General features: G+C 48.0%; 1 protein-coding gene across 1 annotated transcript in view; it reads right to left on the bottom strand.

The window, feature by feature from the left end:
* Nucleotides 1-16,607, bottom strand: part of LOC135397079 (sushi, von Willebrand factor type A, EGF and pentraxin domain-containing protein 1-like) — a 57,361-nt gene that overhangs the window by 19,776 nt on the left and 20,978 nt on the right. Inside the window, exons 13-23 of the mRNA XM_064628416.1 lie at nt 13,761-13,973; nt 13,301-13,504; nt 12,361-12,546; nt 11,971-12,168; nt 11,623-11,817; nt 10,279-10,464; nt 8,018-8,197; nt 7,752-7,940; nt 7,441-7,670; nt 837-969; nt 620-739 (exon numbers count right to left, since the gene is read on the bottom strand). Coding sequence (XP_064484486.1) covers nt 620-739; nt 837-969; nt 7,441-7,670; nt 7,752-7,940; nt 8,018-8,197; nt 10,279-10,464; nt 11,623-11,817; nt 11,971-12,168; nt 12,361-12,546; nt 13,301-13,504; nt 13,761-13,973 — 2,034 coding nt within the window. The remainder of the gene's footprint in view (nt 1-619; nt 740-836; nt 970-7,440; nt 7,671-7,751; nt 7,941-8,017; nt 8,198-10,278; nt 10,465-11,622; nt 11,818-11,970; nt 12,169-12,360; nt 12,547-13,300; nt 13,505-13,760; nt 13,974-16,607) is intronic.

Here is a 16,607-nt window from a genome sequence, read left to right as displayed (position 1 = left end):
TCGGTCGCCAGAGCAACGTAGTACTCCTGACCCTCAGCCATTGGAAGAGTCCGAGGCTGCCGATTCAAGTACTTCGGAGAAGGCAGACACAGAAGAGCCACCTGCACGAGTTAGCGAAGACCGCACAAGCAGATTCGTCCGTGTATCTCGGTACGGGCGGCAAGTCTTCAGGCCGGACAGACTTGGACTTTGAGTCGGACATTCAAGAAAGCTAAACTGGGTTGTGTTTTGTGTGTAGGGTAGTAACAGGTGTTTGGGTATGGTTAATGTTGAAAGAAAAAAAAAAGGGAGATGTGGTGTTAATGCAAGTGGTGATATGGTTTGTTGACGATGTACGCATGCTCGCCTGACGAGGATGTAAAAGAGGACGAGGAAATAAACGGGGCTTTTTTTTTTACTACCTGGCACGAGATCGGATGCGGCGTGGTTGACTGCGGCTGTTTGGAACACAGCGGACACTACACAATGTACTGAAAGTCGAGTGCAATAGGGGTGGACGGGTAGGTGGAAGACCTTGAACGAACTAGTGAAACTAAAGAACATTGATAAGACACATACCGTCCACCCCTATTGCACTCGACTTTCGGTACATTGTGCTGCTTGGGTCAGATGTACTCACCGTCGCTTATCAGGAAGATGCTCAGTCTCAACTTCTGTCCATACGCTCTCAATCTGGCCCAGATAGTGAAATAATCTCTCTCGACTGTTTCCAACGCTTCCTCTAAGGCGGTCGCTCCTCCTGGCAACGAGATTTTGTTGTGTATGCAGAGTTATTGCCTTATCACATTATTGGGCTTTTGAAATCTAAAAGCCAAGGGGTTGAAACAAAAACTCACCCGTGTAATTTATGCTGCGAAGTTGTTCAAGGACGAGATCCATGGATGTGTGTGAGAGGGGCTTGACGATGAGCGCGGCGTTGTTGCTGAACGTTATTACGCCAACGCGATTGCCCCGCTCTGTAACATTGATCTGCGAGCAAAGAAGCAAACATCTGAGATGTTTTAACTTTACAAAGCAGTGTCCAGCGCGTAAACAGGTATGAAGTAGATCCAGTTGCCAGGTGGGAAATATTTCTGAGTGGAATCACTTGCAAGTTGCTGATGAAACAATTTCAGAGATTTACAGGGAGATTTCAAAATTCAATTTTGACAATGTGTTTCAATTTGGATTATTTCCACCTGGGATAATGGGAAAAAGCTAATCGTTAAATTGTTGCCTGATTGTTAAAAAATAATTATTGTACTTTATTATGAATTCATTGTGGCCTGCCTCGGCCATACCTTGTTGCTTCCGTAGTTTATTATGCCAAGCGTCCGTCTAGTCATCTCGTGTTAAGTAGCACAAAGCAGCACTTCTATGAATTGTGGTAGCGCAACCTATCCAGTTGCATGTGCTGCAAGTGCGTGCATAAGGATTTTAGGTGTTACTCTGCCCTTTCGTTGGGCATGCACTTTTCTGATGAACCACCTAAAAGCATGCACGCTGGACTTTTGGAGTCACCAACTAGCGACTAAGCTAAAAAGGACCATTCAACGTACGAAACCCGATAGAATTGTTGCGGACGACGGGCAGTCCTTGCACTGTGATCCGACGTGATTTGCGTGCGACTCAATTGCAAACTTAACCATAGGTGGGAATGGGCCCTCACGCAGCAACACGGGTTTCACCTGAAAACGGGCTCACGTCGCGTTAAAGTCCCTGTACCGTTTGTTGCGCATTTTGAAACGTCTGGCTGAGTCTAATGGGGGCACTCTTCCTTGCACGCCTCTTCCTGGCAATAGATGGTTTTAGCAAACCATTACACAGCGAACAGAAGGAACGCTATTCTCCATGTGAGCAATAGCGCATGCGCGGGAACGGAAGCGCGGTTTCCGCTTTTTGCCGTTGGAACGCATCTTTTTCCGTCCTCTACGTTGTTTTCGTCGCACAAAACAAGATGGCTGCCTGCAACACCTTGTCGACTGTGTCCCAAGGGAAGAGTATAAGACTGCGCTTCAGTACTAGGGACTACATCTTCTTGTTAAGAGAACTCAGATGCCTTGTACCACTCGGAAACAAAGAAATTGTGGTCTCTGTATACTGGTAACAAAGTCCGAGTGCGCCGTAGCGTCCGCCATCACGACGGGTGGTAGCGATGAACTGACCGGTATAGGGGTTCTCAGTTGTCCTTTTGTGTAATGGGGAATTGGTCCCAAAACGAAAAAAAAAAAAAAAGAAATGAAAACAGAGGACGAAAACATAGTTTATCAGGTAATTCGTTCAGAGAGAGATGGCTGGAGAACTTCGGAACGGTAGTTCACATTAGCGTCGTTGGATGGCAACACAGTTTTCACCGTACCGTTCGTAGTGTTGCCTGACGATCTGCTAAAACTCGCTTGCTATCCGCTTGACGATACCTAAGTACGGAATCCGCGTTAACGTTCCGTACGCTACGGAACGGTCTACTAAAACTCCGTATTATCGACGGTACGCCGCTCACGTTGCTTATTTACGGTCACCGCGTCTGCATCTCCCGCAACAGCATCTCCGGCACATCTCCGAACTACTGCGCGAGTGCTCCGCAGCGCACCGCCTACGCTGTGCACCCACAGGGTTCGTGCTACCAGACGACGTGGACGACATCACGTGAGACGCGCTGTCCAGGCACACGAGAGACCAGCGGCATGGCTGAATGGGCAAAAGCATCCACTTTGGTGGTACCTAAGGTCGTGCGGAAGATTAGGAGCTGGCAGGTTCGAATTCTAGCACCGGCTGTGTGCTCGCTAGGTTTTCCCTGGTTTTCACCGCAAGAATTTACAGACGAATATCGGCCCAGTTCCCCCTGAAGTCGTGTGAGGACGCACACCAAACCCGGCGTGCACCCTACTCCTTCCTTCTGCCCTCTCTCCATCTGTACACGTCTGTATGCCACTCATAGCCAGAGCTGTTGTGTCGTGCGCTAACATGGAGTCGAAAACAAGGAGACATTAGAGAGCTTTCGCACATGGGAAGCGCTATACGAAAAGTATACCAGAAAGCAGTGGTTCTAAGCCTTTTTTGCTCCATGCACCCCTTTTGCGGTTCGTGAAAGCGTTAACCCCGAAATTAACTCCAAAGCAATGGACACGTAAAATCTCGAGGTATTTTTATTGCTTCTTCCGGGTTTCTGTTTGTGGCGACCGAATTTACTGTTAGGCAGCCCTTCCAGTACCGTGCGCAAATCACCGTGAACCATTTGCGATCGGGTACCACGAGCCATTGTGACATACCGTCGAAGCGTTCTTGTGTGCACAAAAACGCGATTCAAGGAATGGACGCCGCCATTAGTGCTGCCACCCAGTGCAAGTCACAGGAACTGTGCACTGCCGTTTTCGGAGTTCCTTCATTTTCCGCTTCATTTCGTGCCGGTTCATTTTCTCCCTCTCGGTAACCGTGCAACAACCGTGCATATCGCACGCGGAAGCAAGCAATCTTCTTCTTCCTCGATCTTTGGAACGTTGATGCGCTACTCTGATGATGATGATGATGATATGAGAAAAAAAAAAAGAATGTGAGCCCGCTCACTGCGGGACTAGACGCTACTGTGATATTTACTGGATGAGTAGTTACATGAAATGTTGCGTTATCATCAGTCATACTCATTAATGACGGCGGCCGCCTGTATTGATCACAGTGGGAAGAGCGATTTTGGCAGCCCAACCCTGTTGTGTCGTCGCTGGGAACGACGCTAAGGAGCGTACGGAGACTAGTGGTTTGAGGGTAACGCGACATGGTCTATAGAGGGAGATGTCATGTGAATGATATACTGCGGAGAGTGCGCACAAGGGCCGATTGGAGGTGAGTGTTACATGGTGTCATCCCCCCTATGACATTTCCAAATCTCCCCTCCCCCCAGAGTACAATTCCTCACCGGTTGAAACCTCTGCTATAAAGAAGCATTCGGCAACATGATGGCAGTCACTTTAAAAGGAATCGGTTGCTTGGCGTTTCATATTTTTGGAACCTGTATTGTAGAGACCTTGCAATCTACGAAATCTCTTCTAATCCTTCCAATCCTTCTAAACCTCCCTACTGAAATGGCACCGCAATGAAGAAATAAGCGAGTAGGAGCACTGTGACGCGACGCGGACACCGAGGACCAAAAAGTGTTTTAAAGAAATGCTGTTTCATTAAAAAAAATAAAAAAGAAATGAAACCCGCGCTCGTCCAGTGTGCTTCTCCCTTCGTCTCCATCCTGCCTGCGTGTGTCTTCCTTTATGGAAAATTTCTTGCCTGGACTGCACTCTAGCCCGTTTATTACGATCTTCAGTGTAACTCCGATATTACAATCACATCGCTCATTCCCGCCACGTACATGCAAGCAAGACATCGACAAAACAATCGGCGCGAAAGCGTTTGTTCCCGTATAGCGTTCAAATTCTCCCGGCTGCTGGTAAAACGCGTGAAAATCGAAAAATAAGATTCCGACTTTCTATTGCAAACAAATTACGGTTCCATTTCAAGAGCCTTAGCCTCCGTGAGCATTAAACTGAGAACCCAGTGCCTTGATCCGCGCATGACTGTCGGGGACTAGATGCTCGTGATACGAGGCACGCGACTTCGAAGAGGCCTGCGAAAAGTAGAGGGGGAGGTTCCCTCTTCAGATCGTTCTCTCACCATCAGTTTTTTTGCTGATTTGCTGCGTGCTAACCATTGCGTTGCGAGACGCGTTTTGACCAGAGGCACGCGGCTCGACCCGAAGTTGCACGTGCTCGAAGGATTTTGTACTGGTGCAAAACGTCATGACTAGGTACCGTGTCATCAAAAATGTGACTTGGCAGACAGTGCCACCCAAACACGCGAATCACCCTGTGGGCGAGGCGCGTTCTGATGGACAACGGAGTTCTGATAAACTCTGCCGATTAAGATAGTGAGAATGATGTCGACTACGGCACTGCATGACAAGCAAAGGACGAAGTCGTCCATCTCAAAAGGTGCGGAGCCTCACGTGTTATCGGCTGGTAGGTTGTTCTTTGAAAAGCTTCCGACACGAAACTGTGTCAATTTGGAGCTAGAGAAAACGCTTTTGCGCTCGCACGAAACGCGCACATCTTCAGCAGCGTTCTACTTGTGCCGTGCTACGTGCTACTTCAATGATTCGACCCCGTCCTGCCATTTCGCAAAGGCTCGTTTCTAACGGTACTCTGATTTAACCCATTCTGGGCCAATGACTCCTACAGGAATCTTAATACAGTTTCGTCTATCAAGCCTCGCGAACGAAACCGAAACTTTTTTTCTCTGTGGCCAAAGCTCGCGGAAGGATATTACTTCATAATTCCACGCACAGACGGCACTGGAGCGTAGTAGTCGTCTTCCTCAGAGCTGATTGGGTCAGCGAAGCGCGCGCTTTTTGCATGTGCCCTCGACGGCCAAAATATATCTGATTAGGACAGGTAACAGTGGTTTTTGTGTGCAATAAAATTTAGGCTTTTGGCCATAAGACTGGAGTAGCAGTGAATACAGTGTGCCTCAATTAGTCGGTTCGTTTGTTTTATGGAGGGCAGCACCTGTTTTGGCCAATGACTCCCACAGGAATCAAATGTCAATTCGCTATAATGGACAGCGCAAAACTTTTGAAACTTTTGTCATGTATTCCTTATGTCTTGGGAAGCCGAGAAACAAAATTCTCAATTTTTCCCTCGCTGTAAAAAAAATTCGTCCCAGAATGGGATAACGATCGGATATCGCGTTCCCGTCAATATCGTTATAAGCGGGCTCAGCTGTACCAGAATAAGAAAGGTGTCCGGGACGGTAATCCGGGAGAGTAATATGTGCGGTCCATTCGTAACTTTACCTATATGCAACCACAAGTTGGCAGGGGGTGCGACCAAGATCTTCTGTGGTCGCAAAAGATTGTATAACGCAGCCCGCGCAGCCCATAGCCCGGATATTGGGAGAAAGCCATTTTGACTGCAGGTCCGTAATACTTGCCATCTTCACGCCGTTGTCTGGAGTACAGACTGGGACAAAAGTTTACGGGGCACGCGAGCGGCGTAATTTTTCTTCGGTGCTACACCCTAAAGCGGCTGGTGGAGCGGGAGAGTTTACTGTTTCGGAGGGGTGGAACACTGCGGTGGAATGGATGGGTGCGCTGTTAGCAACACGCAGTGGTTGTTCCGTTGTCGCTTGGGTATGCCTCGTAAGTGAAGGCTGTGTGTCGCTGACAGCGCACCCTTGCACCCCTCCTAAACAGTGAACTCACCCGCTGCCGCAAGCCGCTCGCGTTGTTCCGAAAACTTTTGTCCCAACGTGTACACGGACTCTTTTGGCCGCGTTGAGCCGCTAGCCCCACTGTTTTCCGCAATGAAGACGTATGGGATAAGGTTGTGGTTAGATAAACCAGAACTGCTAGTGGTTGTGTTCTTCGGTTTTCTGTCCCGTCCCATCCCCTCCTCAATGAGCGCTCATAGTCAGTGATATGTGCGAGTAGTACATTTTTGTACACACGTACGGGTGCTCTACACGGGTTATATGCAGAATAAATGCCCTTTTGGACCATATATGAGGCATTCAGTTCAGCATGGGTACGAGCCCTATTAGCAGTTAGAGAAATATGTGACCTTACATAGAAGCAGCGAATATCAGTCCGCAGCCACCAGCTCGCGTGGCTCAGTCGTTTGCGTGCTGGCCATGCCAGATCGAGACTGGCAGGTATCCGGGCCCAAATCCCGGCGCCGCCTAGGGTTTTTCCTGAGTTTTCCTCAGACGCTTTCAGACATATGTCAGCACAGTTCCCTTAGAACTCGACCAAGCACACGCCAGTCGTGACGTTGCCCACCTCTGTAAGGTCGACAGCGGCGAGCACTTTCACCAGCACCACCATGACCACCACGAGTCTGTAGAGACTATAACTAGAGGTGAGAACGACTCACACTGACCGTATCCGCACCCGCACCCGCACTGTACCTGCGTAATTAAGGTCCAGCGCCGCGCTGGTTTGCATAGGTGCATCCGCAACCGCGCGTATATTCAGTGTATCCATACAACGCAGTCATTGTGTTTCCAGGAAAAAGCTCACACGAAGAAAATATTATTTTACAACGGCGTTTTCTCTTGTCAGCGTACAAACCGCCCACAGTTGTCCAATAAAATGAAGTTAAACGCACGACAATGCAAGGGGTGATACAATTTCACACCATTTTGTATTCTGTGCATCAATTGTGGCTCCACCTGGGGGACGTCGACAGAGACACTAATGCTTATTTGCGGATAAAATGCGGATAAGCGCGCGAACCACAGACTGCGTGGATTTCTTAATGCTACATTTATGTCCACAAACCACGAAGCAACGCGGATATTCGCGGGCATAACCACACCAGCGAACACCTCTAGCTATAACCCGAATCTTTCTTTCCTTATCGTTCATTCACGATCTCGTAGTTGTTTACATGCGTCGCTGTCTTTCGGAAAGACCCTCCTTACCTTCATAATTATGGCTCTTGCCAAGGTGACGCCTTTCAGGAAGTCCCTTTCGCCTATGCTGGAGGACGCGTCGATAACGAAATAGACCACATGGCGAACGCCTGATACATTCAGGGACAGCGCCCTGGTCCTGTAATTTTCATCCGGTGTATCAGACACATTTCCTATGTCTGTCAGTGGCTTCATCAGCTTTTCTTTCACCTCCAATGGCGTGTCATAGTAGAACTTCCCTGAAATACCGAAGAGAATAAATATATTGCTCACACATACCTTACGCAGGAACATGTCTCTGGAGCTATTCATAGCTTTACCTATGCAAGTGGGCCGGGGGTGCGACCAAAACCCTCTGTGGTCGCAAAGGATGGTATCGTTCCCGCGAAGTCTATAACCCGGATTGCAGGAGAAATAGACTTCGGCTCCAGGTCCGTAAGAGCTACCCATCTTCAAGCCGTTGTCTGGAATGCCCGGACTCTCGCAGCCGCGTTCAGCCCCTAGCCCCACTGTTTTTCGCAATGGAGACGTGCCGGATAAGACAGTGGGTGAATAAGTTAGGACTGTCTGTTTCCAGATACAGTACCTTCCGAGACACAACGTGTCACAGATCCAGTCCATGCGCCGTTGGCGAGGCAAAAGCGGTTCTCGTCACCTATCAGCTTATACCCTGGTAGGCAGCCGAATGAAGCAACGTCATCGATGAACGAGGTGTTTATCTTCATCCATCCGAACTCTGGTACCGATGGGCGGCCACAGTGTATTCCTGGGCAAATAGAAGAAATATTCCCGTTGAGACGGAAACTCGATAAGATGAGTGTGGTATCCGTTGTGTGTTTTATCCGTATTCTTGAGGAAAATGTCATTTTGTCCCTGACTTTCACAACATCAGGAGGGACAGGGGCTAGAGAATGTCATTAGTGCGCCTTCGAATGACGTAAAAACGTACAAGCCTATACAGACAGCATTGTCAGCACCTACTAAGCTCTCTTGCGCAAAGTCTTCGTACGATGAGGCAATAAACTGTACCGAAGCATATATCGCACACTGGGGGCTGACAAAGGAGGCTCGGCGGAATTCATGAACGAGCCTCGACTCGAAACTCGACTCGAGCTGCTCCTCGATGCCGGTTTTGCGCTTCATAAATCGACCTTGACTCGAAACGCTCCTCGAATGGAGGAATTCCCTCGCCCATTCCCCGAAAATCTCGAGGTAGCATCGGTGCTACTTCGAGGATGAAGAAGAAGAAGGATGTTGTCACGCAAAAAGTGGTGCAAAAAGAAAAAGAAAGACACAGTGCATTGACTGGGCGTCTAAAAAAAATAAACATCTGACCTGCCTCCTCAATGTTTCTGTTTCTCCGTAATCTTTACACTGTATCGAACTGGCCCAACCCCTGCTCCAGCTATCACAGAAACGGCTCAACAAATCTTTCATTCATGTTTTCCTTTTTCTTCTTCTTTTTTTTTTTTTTTTTTGCAGTCAAAGACAAAGCGGCAGAGCGTGCATCTTTCGTCTCAAACGGTCGCCAGAGTTCTGTGGCATCCCCCCCCCCTTTTTTTAGGGCGTTTGGGAGATGTTCCAATAGTGTCATCTCAGGTCATAGTCATGTTTTTTTTTGTAGTTGTTGTTCCAATAGTGCTAATTCCGCTTGTTGGGTGGGTGGGTGGTGGTGGTGATGGTGAAAGGGCTTGCCGTTGTCGGCCTCACGTATGTGGGCAACGTCACGACTGACGCCCTGGGGAAATGTGCGTCCTGGGCCGACTTCTAGGGGAACTGTGCCGACATATGTCTGAAAGCGTCTGAGGAAAATCCAGGAAAAACCCCAGACACCACAACCGGCACCGGGATTCGAACCTGGTTACCTCCCAGTCTCGACGTGATTGTTGTTGAGTGGGATAACAGGCTCCACCGTTTAGGCAAAGCGCGAATTAGGGCCATAAAAGTTCGTATGACATGCTCGCGGTGACTCCCCAAGAATGGTCTCCCCGATTCTTTGCTCGGGACGTTGTTGTAATTTTTCTTTTTTTTTTATTGTTTATAGCTACCCTCAAGGCATTGGGTAAACGTAGCAACCCGCTAACAAACAGTGCACGCCACATATTGTAACACACTAGAAGAATAACAAGCAGTGACACCATCTTTCATATTATTTCATACGAGGTGACCATGCCATTAAGCTAGCTGCTGCCGTTGTGGATGTAATTGCCAGACCAGAAAACTAGGAAACCTATCAGTCTGTTTCCCTGTTCGAAACACCTGCTCCCTTCTTCAAACACTTGCAGTCCTTTGTGTTTGTATTTGTAATGCACGTTGGTCGAAATAAAGTAAACAATTACATTTATTGTTCATGCAATGAGTATGTTTTAAGCACGATAATTAAGATTTTCGAGGGGTCCCGAAAGGCATCTCGGGACGAGAGTACAGCTTTATTCGAGGACGGTTTCTCGAGGACCGCCTTGGCGGAAGAATCCCCGAAGCGGGTTCATGAAACGCATGATCTCCTTGAGTGGAGGAGCGGTGCTTTCCTCCACTCGTTGGAGTCGAGGCGGAGCGTCGAGTCGAGGCTCGTTCATGAATTCAGCGGTGATAGGTGGAAAGGGCTGGCACTCATCTGCTAGTGTGAGTAAATGGCATCGCGCAGAGTACACCTTCTGTAATGAATCTGCATCTGCAGAGCAGACCGTTAAGGGATATTTCCCCGGCCAGGTTCATACACGGACTCACTTATGAGGCTCCCACTCCCCATTATACCTGGAACTCCACTTCAAGTCAACAAGCCTCGCCTCGGTTCCGTTCCTGTCGGTTCACTTCAACTGTTAAACTAGCTCAAATATTTCGACATACTGTGGCACTTGGGAGCACTAGACCATCCTCCTCCAGCGCAGACCAAACTGGATGCACCCTCCAGCATGTAGCCCTCTTCGCACTTCAGGTAGATTCGGCTGTCGACGGGGAATTCTGTGACGTTGCTGTTCACAAACTCTTCCACGATGATATGGGCACCGAAGTCCATTCGAGTGCAGTTGTACTCTGTCATGCACAATTGTAAACCTGGTTATTGTATTATGATATACCGTAAGCGGCCTTTCCTTCATATATTTTTGAGTACGAAGTTTCGCTCAATGCACGAGGATCAATGTAACGTCAACGTCACGTGCGGTATGTGAACAATATCATGGCAAATGAACTTGAACAGCGTGGTTGACGTTGCGCTTCAAATGAAATCAAATTCAGCAGCACATGATATTATGGTCATTCACGTGTACGTGTGCCGTTTTGTGTTCAAACAGAACAACAAGAGACGAATTTATTATGATGAGCGGGGAAATTCGCCACATGAGGTGCAGCCCACTATCCCAGAGGCACGATGGTCTGAATGAGATCTCATCTGATGACGAGACGATGAACGCATAATGAACAGCAGAAGAGGGGGGGGGGGGGGAGAATATGTTTCTTGAGAAAAAAAGCGAGGAAAGGTTAGTCAGGGAAAGACCGACTTGCTATTGCTTTCATAAAAAGGAACGAAAAAAAGGAAAGGGAACGAAAAGAGAGAAAGAAAACGAAAAAAGGAAACAATCCAAAACGAAAGAAAATGAAAGAAAACGAAAAAAGGGAAAGAAAACGAAAGCACACACACGCACATACACACAAACAGATACTCAAAAGGGCCTTAGAGGCTGGTCGAGAGACCGGTGGCACGGAGAAAGCTCAAGAGGGCAGCGGAAGAATATAGCATGTTAACTACAAGTACAAGGTTTCAGCGGCATGAATCGACACTTTCAACGCTTCAGTTTGTCAGTGAGAAGAGTGATCGAGCTGATAAGAGTAAATTGCTGGTCGACGGTACGAGCAGAATTTTTGGGGTCAACGGAGTCCGTCTGCGGTGCTGTATCTGTACGCGACAAGCAAGTCCTATTGAATGAATGCAACAACTCAGGGAGAAGTGGAGCTGACGCCAGGAATCGAACCTGGGTCTTCTGATTTCCGGTCAGATGTGCTACCACTACACCGCATAGCATATCTGACCGGAAATCAGAAGACCCAGGTTCGATTCCTGGCGTCTCCGCCTCTTTTCCCTGAGTTGTTGCATTCGTTGATTTCTGGGCGTTGAGGCTTACATGTTTGTGTCGTCCCTAAGTGTGGTCTGTCTCGACCAAATCTCGTTGTTTAAATCCTATATTGACTTACCAACACAGGAAGGTACGGGGTCACTCCAAGTGCCATCTTCTTTGCATTCCAAGTAAACGGTCCCGTCAGTTCGATAACCGTGATTGCAATCCACTTTCACTGCGTCATTTGGAACAAAATAATCTCCACCCGATTTGTTTCCCGTCACGACAGAGTTTGGCACGACGAGGTCTTCACACACTTCGACTTCCTTGGCTGAAAAGTTGTAAAAAAATAATAAAGCAATGAGGAAAGAAAATAAATACAGATGTATTACTTTGACAGTCAGAAAGTGCCGTAGGCGACAGCACTGGAGTGCTCGTCTCGAGAGACTGGCACAGACAGAACGAAAGAAAGAAATTTGCGTACGTTTGCAGCGTGGCCTGGGAGCTGACCATTGTCGGTTCCAGCAAGTTAGACGCTCTTGCCCTACGAGGTCATGCTCGTCATCGCAGATGAAGTGTGCTTCAACGCCATGCTCACAGCAGTCATCATAGTAGAGGGCACCATCCTTGTAATAGTCTACGTCGCCGCGCGGTGGCTTTTCAATAGGCCTACAGTTACGACCTGGACGGCAGGCAATCGTTTAATGAAGAGAAAGAGAAAGAACAAAGTGACAACTTTGGAATGGAAACGATAGATTCCGATTGAACATATGATCATAAAACCTGTAATAACCTGACAAAGTAATGGATCACACATGCTTTCTGCAGGACCGTTATAAAAATCGTTTACTTGTGAGACCAGAGAGGCACATACTTAAGCATTGTGGCGCAGAATGATCCCAGGAACCATTGTTCAAGCAAGTTAGTTCGCTTTCGCCGACGAGCTGGTGTGTGACTTCATCGTCACAATCGAAACTCAGTTTGTCGCCCGGCTTGCAGCACTCATCTCCGGTCACATAACGATTAGGAATGTCCAATATCTCTTCACAATCTTTGAAAGCTGTAAATAATGCGTTGCGTGGATAAGCTGTAGAAAATCTGGGACGGCGAAATGGAAAATTAACGAATTAGAAGTTGATAAAAAAATGGAATGGACATAAAAATACTTTTCCGCACAATGGTACCACGCGTACCTGGCTACCCAAGAATCGATGCCATCAACAGGTTATTCAATATCCTCGTGTTCCAGATTTGAATTCAGAGAGGAGACCTCGTTCACAGAAATGTCCTGCCAGCTTAGAGCCCCCAAGGTTGTTTGCGTTTATTTTTGAAACGGGAATGGTGCTTCGTTGGCAGGTGCACCAGGAGCAAATCATTCTCGAAATCGGGAACTTATCGAACCGCTTGCGTCGCCAGCCGAGGTTTAGATGTCTGTCAAGCTGTCGAATTTGGACTCGATAATGTCAACCACTTCGAAGGAGCAGCTCGAAAGGCTTATGGTATACTTTCGGGAGCCGCTATTCTAAACTTGTTCTGCGCTGCTAAAAGCGCCGTCACACCTGTAATTTACGGCGATATGTTTCCACAGTCTATCCTAGATCTATACGTATGCACTCGTGTCCTTTTAATTTGGCATTTATACTGCGCGTGAAAAATTTTGCAGACTATAGGGCTGAACAGACAAGGCCTCCGGCAACATTCAAGTTAGACGAAGAAGGCTTGTCAATGTGCAACGCACGCGCATGAAATATTAACTCGCGGACGGAACGTGCGGGCGATGGGTGTGTTCCTCCTGGGCACATTGTGACTCTTACCATGGCATGCTGGAGGCTCTGGATGCCACTCTCGTCCCTGCTCAGCGTCTACGCAGCCAATCTCATGTGAACCTTCTAAGTAGTAACCTTCGTTGCAGGTGTACCGCACACGCATGTACGGTGACGTATCATGTCTTTCGAGGTCTTCGTACGTCGCATTCCCTACTTCAGGAACATCTGGGCAGGCTGGGAGGGTCGCGCGCACTGAAATGATTTGGTAACCGGCAGGATGAGTTTGTCTTGGACTTTCTTCTGCGCTCTAATAATTGGCGTAGCATTGAAAATGTGGGCTGGGCATAAATCGTTCACTAGTGACACTAGAAAACCGTGTTAATCTTCCTCGTCTTGTGTGACAATTTTGACAACGGTGTACCTGAGATCAAACTAGCGCTATGAATGCCCAGAGGTAGTCTTCTGTCTAATACCCCGTTAGCACAGTCACACACACTGTTCGACGTACCCACGCCGTTGGTGAGCGTCTCCGCTAGCCATAAAATGCTGTCATAGTCCCGGAGGATGAACAGATGGTCCTCTATAGGTCTGGACACTAACTCCGTCAGAGCTTCTCGGTTGGGGCTACTGGTTACGCATATGCCATAAACTGTTGCATTGTAGGTTCCTTTGCCCAGTATAGTCATAACTTGCTTCGGACTTCCTCCCAAGTTGGCCGTTCCTGTAACAGTAAGCAGAGGACGTAGGTTATATCCAACGTTAACGATCTTTTGGAGCAGTGAATAAACCTGCAGTTACCGCGTCAAAATAGAAAAAAATGGAGGCAAACCCATAGCGATCGAAACGCGTAATCACAATATTATGGACAATGCAGCCTTAGTTGCCTTCCAAAAGGTAAAAACCCGACACAGGGAAGAGAGGGCAAAGAGAGTACTTTCTCATATATACAGCTGAACATTTAGTGAACGTTCGTCCGACTGCAATCACGCTGGTGAACACCGCAGGCCTTTAGCAAGCCATCCTCGGGAGCCGCAGGATAAGAGTTCGGGACATTGCAGCCGAGTGTAAGCCGAGCCACGGTACAATTATTTTTATTCGATAATATCGTAGTAAAACGCGTAGTTTTCTGCATGAGGCCTCGTGCTGCCACTTCCAAATGGGATGACGACCCCGTGTTGAGACCCCCTGAGCCAATGCGATGTACTTAACTAAGGACAGAATGGGCTACCATGTCGCAGAAGAAACACCGTATATTTTACGTGGCAAAATATGTTCATCTCTTGGCTTTGTGTTGTCGGAAATATGTCGACAAGCGCTAAAACGACATGTAAACTATGGCCACGTGACATCAAAATGACGTTTGTATGACGTGAGACGAGGACAAGATGGCGGTTTTGCGTAAAGCAGCCGCCTGAGGGTAGTCATAAAAGTAGAGGGTTTATGTGACCACAGGGGTCATCTGAGTGCGCGGTACGAGGACGTGCGTCATTTCACTGCTGTGTCAACCTCCTCGGACGGTGGGCGGGGCGCTTCCGAGCGAGCGTCATACGTCATAGGGAGGCTGAGGCGCCGCGCGCCGGGCAATATTCCAGACATTACCCGAAAATTCTGGAAATTCTACCTCACGCTCCACTGACGTCACGTCCCTGTGTGGTGTGAGAGAGAATAATTCATGGTCATTGAATCGGTGCGGTTATGAAAGATATGAACGACACCAACATAGTTATCCAGAGCAGTGACATAAGGCATGACATGCCGAGAAAATGCGAGATAGGGATTTACGTGTGAAACACTGCATCCCAGGAAGTCTTATTACATACACAGAAGAGTTATTTTGATAAATAATTGAGTTTTTCGAGACAATTACCCCCGTAAACCATTCACCAACGTTTGAACTGCTAAGGTAGCACACAAAAACAGTTTTGGCATCATGAAACCAGCAGTCTACGGCGTCACATATCTAGTGTCGCCGTTAAATCTAACTATGCCTAAGAACACAGAAAATAAAGTTTATGAAGGTCACTACTCATGAGAATTTATAACCCCGATTTACCACAAACTAAAACACGCAGCAGCTGGAGAGCTATTGGGAACGCTCCATTCGGAATTTTGCACATACAATTACTGTAGACTCACACTTATAATTCATATGAACATCAATGACGAATATAGAGAGCATTGTAAGTGCAATTTCTTACAAGAACAAACCTTTCTTCTACTTCGAGTACAGACAGACATATTCAAACAGCTTCTAACGGAAATAATCACTCAGTTGTTGCATAAATACAGTTTAGTCGCACGCAAATAATGGCTACTTCTCATTTGATCAATAAACGAGAATAGCGCGATTTTCTCAGCGACTTGCGACATTCAAGCTTCGAATTACCGGCACAACAGGCACATGCACAATGTCAACAAACAAGGCCGGATTTGACGTCGCTGCAGTAAAACGTGCCCTCCGTAGTCCAGACAAATACTGCGAGGGCATGCGAAAAAAGTATATGATGTAGTCTTGAGTGTACAATATAGCTATTACAGTCGATAAATTACAGCGAACGTTTCGTCCCGCCCGATTTCATTGGCCAGTTTTAGTGATTCGTTTTTCCTCAAACCGTTTGCGAACGGTTTCGCGGATGACCAATGAGAAGCGGAAGCGACTCGGAACGTAAATATTTGATTGGGTAGTGGTAAAACCGTTCGCGAACTCTTTGACTCAAAAAGATTCACTAATGGTGTCTTCGACTGGTTGCTTCCGATCGCTCCAGAGCGGCCTGGGGCAACGTTTCATCTTCGACTCGTCGAAACAGAGCGCTCCCACTGCATTCGACTGGTTCATTTGGAGTTCTTTCCTCCAACTCGGACCGCTCTAGAGTGCTCTCACCAACGCCGTCAGAGCGGTTGCGAAGTCTGGTTGGGTTCCGGTCACGTGACAGCACCAGCTTCCGCTGTGTTTCTGTTCCGCCATGCCTGCCACGTTGTGTATTTCGCGTCGTCGTCGTTTTCACTATCAGGGAAGCACCAGAAGCCACTTGAGCAAGCATTCCATCTCCGCTCCTCCGTTTGAACTAGAGTCACTAAATAGGGGTACAGAGTATCGCACTCCTTTTCCGCGACGGAGCCGTCGTTCGGTGTCCGCGATTGGGCCGATTGTGTCACGTGGTTTCTCCTTGCAAGAACGCGCCGTCCATGTTGAGTCCCCTCCATCCAAAAAACCGGATTCCTCGGTTGCGAGCTGGCTCGACTGCGCGCTGTTCTCCGGCGGAGAAGGGGGAGACTGGCGTCCCGTTGCTAGGCTATGCAGCCACGCTGGACCCAAGATGGCGTGCTCGCTCGCCGGCGTGGCTCAATGTCGGTA

The sequence above is a fragment of the Ornithodoros turicata genome, chromosome 6 (assembly GCF_037126465.1).
Source record: "Ornithodoros turicata isolate Travis chromosome 6, ASM3712646v1, whole genome shotgun sequence".
Taxonomy (NCBI): Eukaryota; Metazoa; Arthropoda; class Arachnida; order Ixodida; family Argasidae; genus Ornithodoros; species Ornithodoros turicata.
The sequence above is the reverse complement of the archived record's forward strand: the minus strand, read 5'-3'. Positions and strand labels throughout refer to the sequence as shown.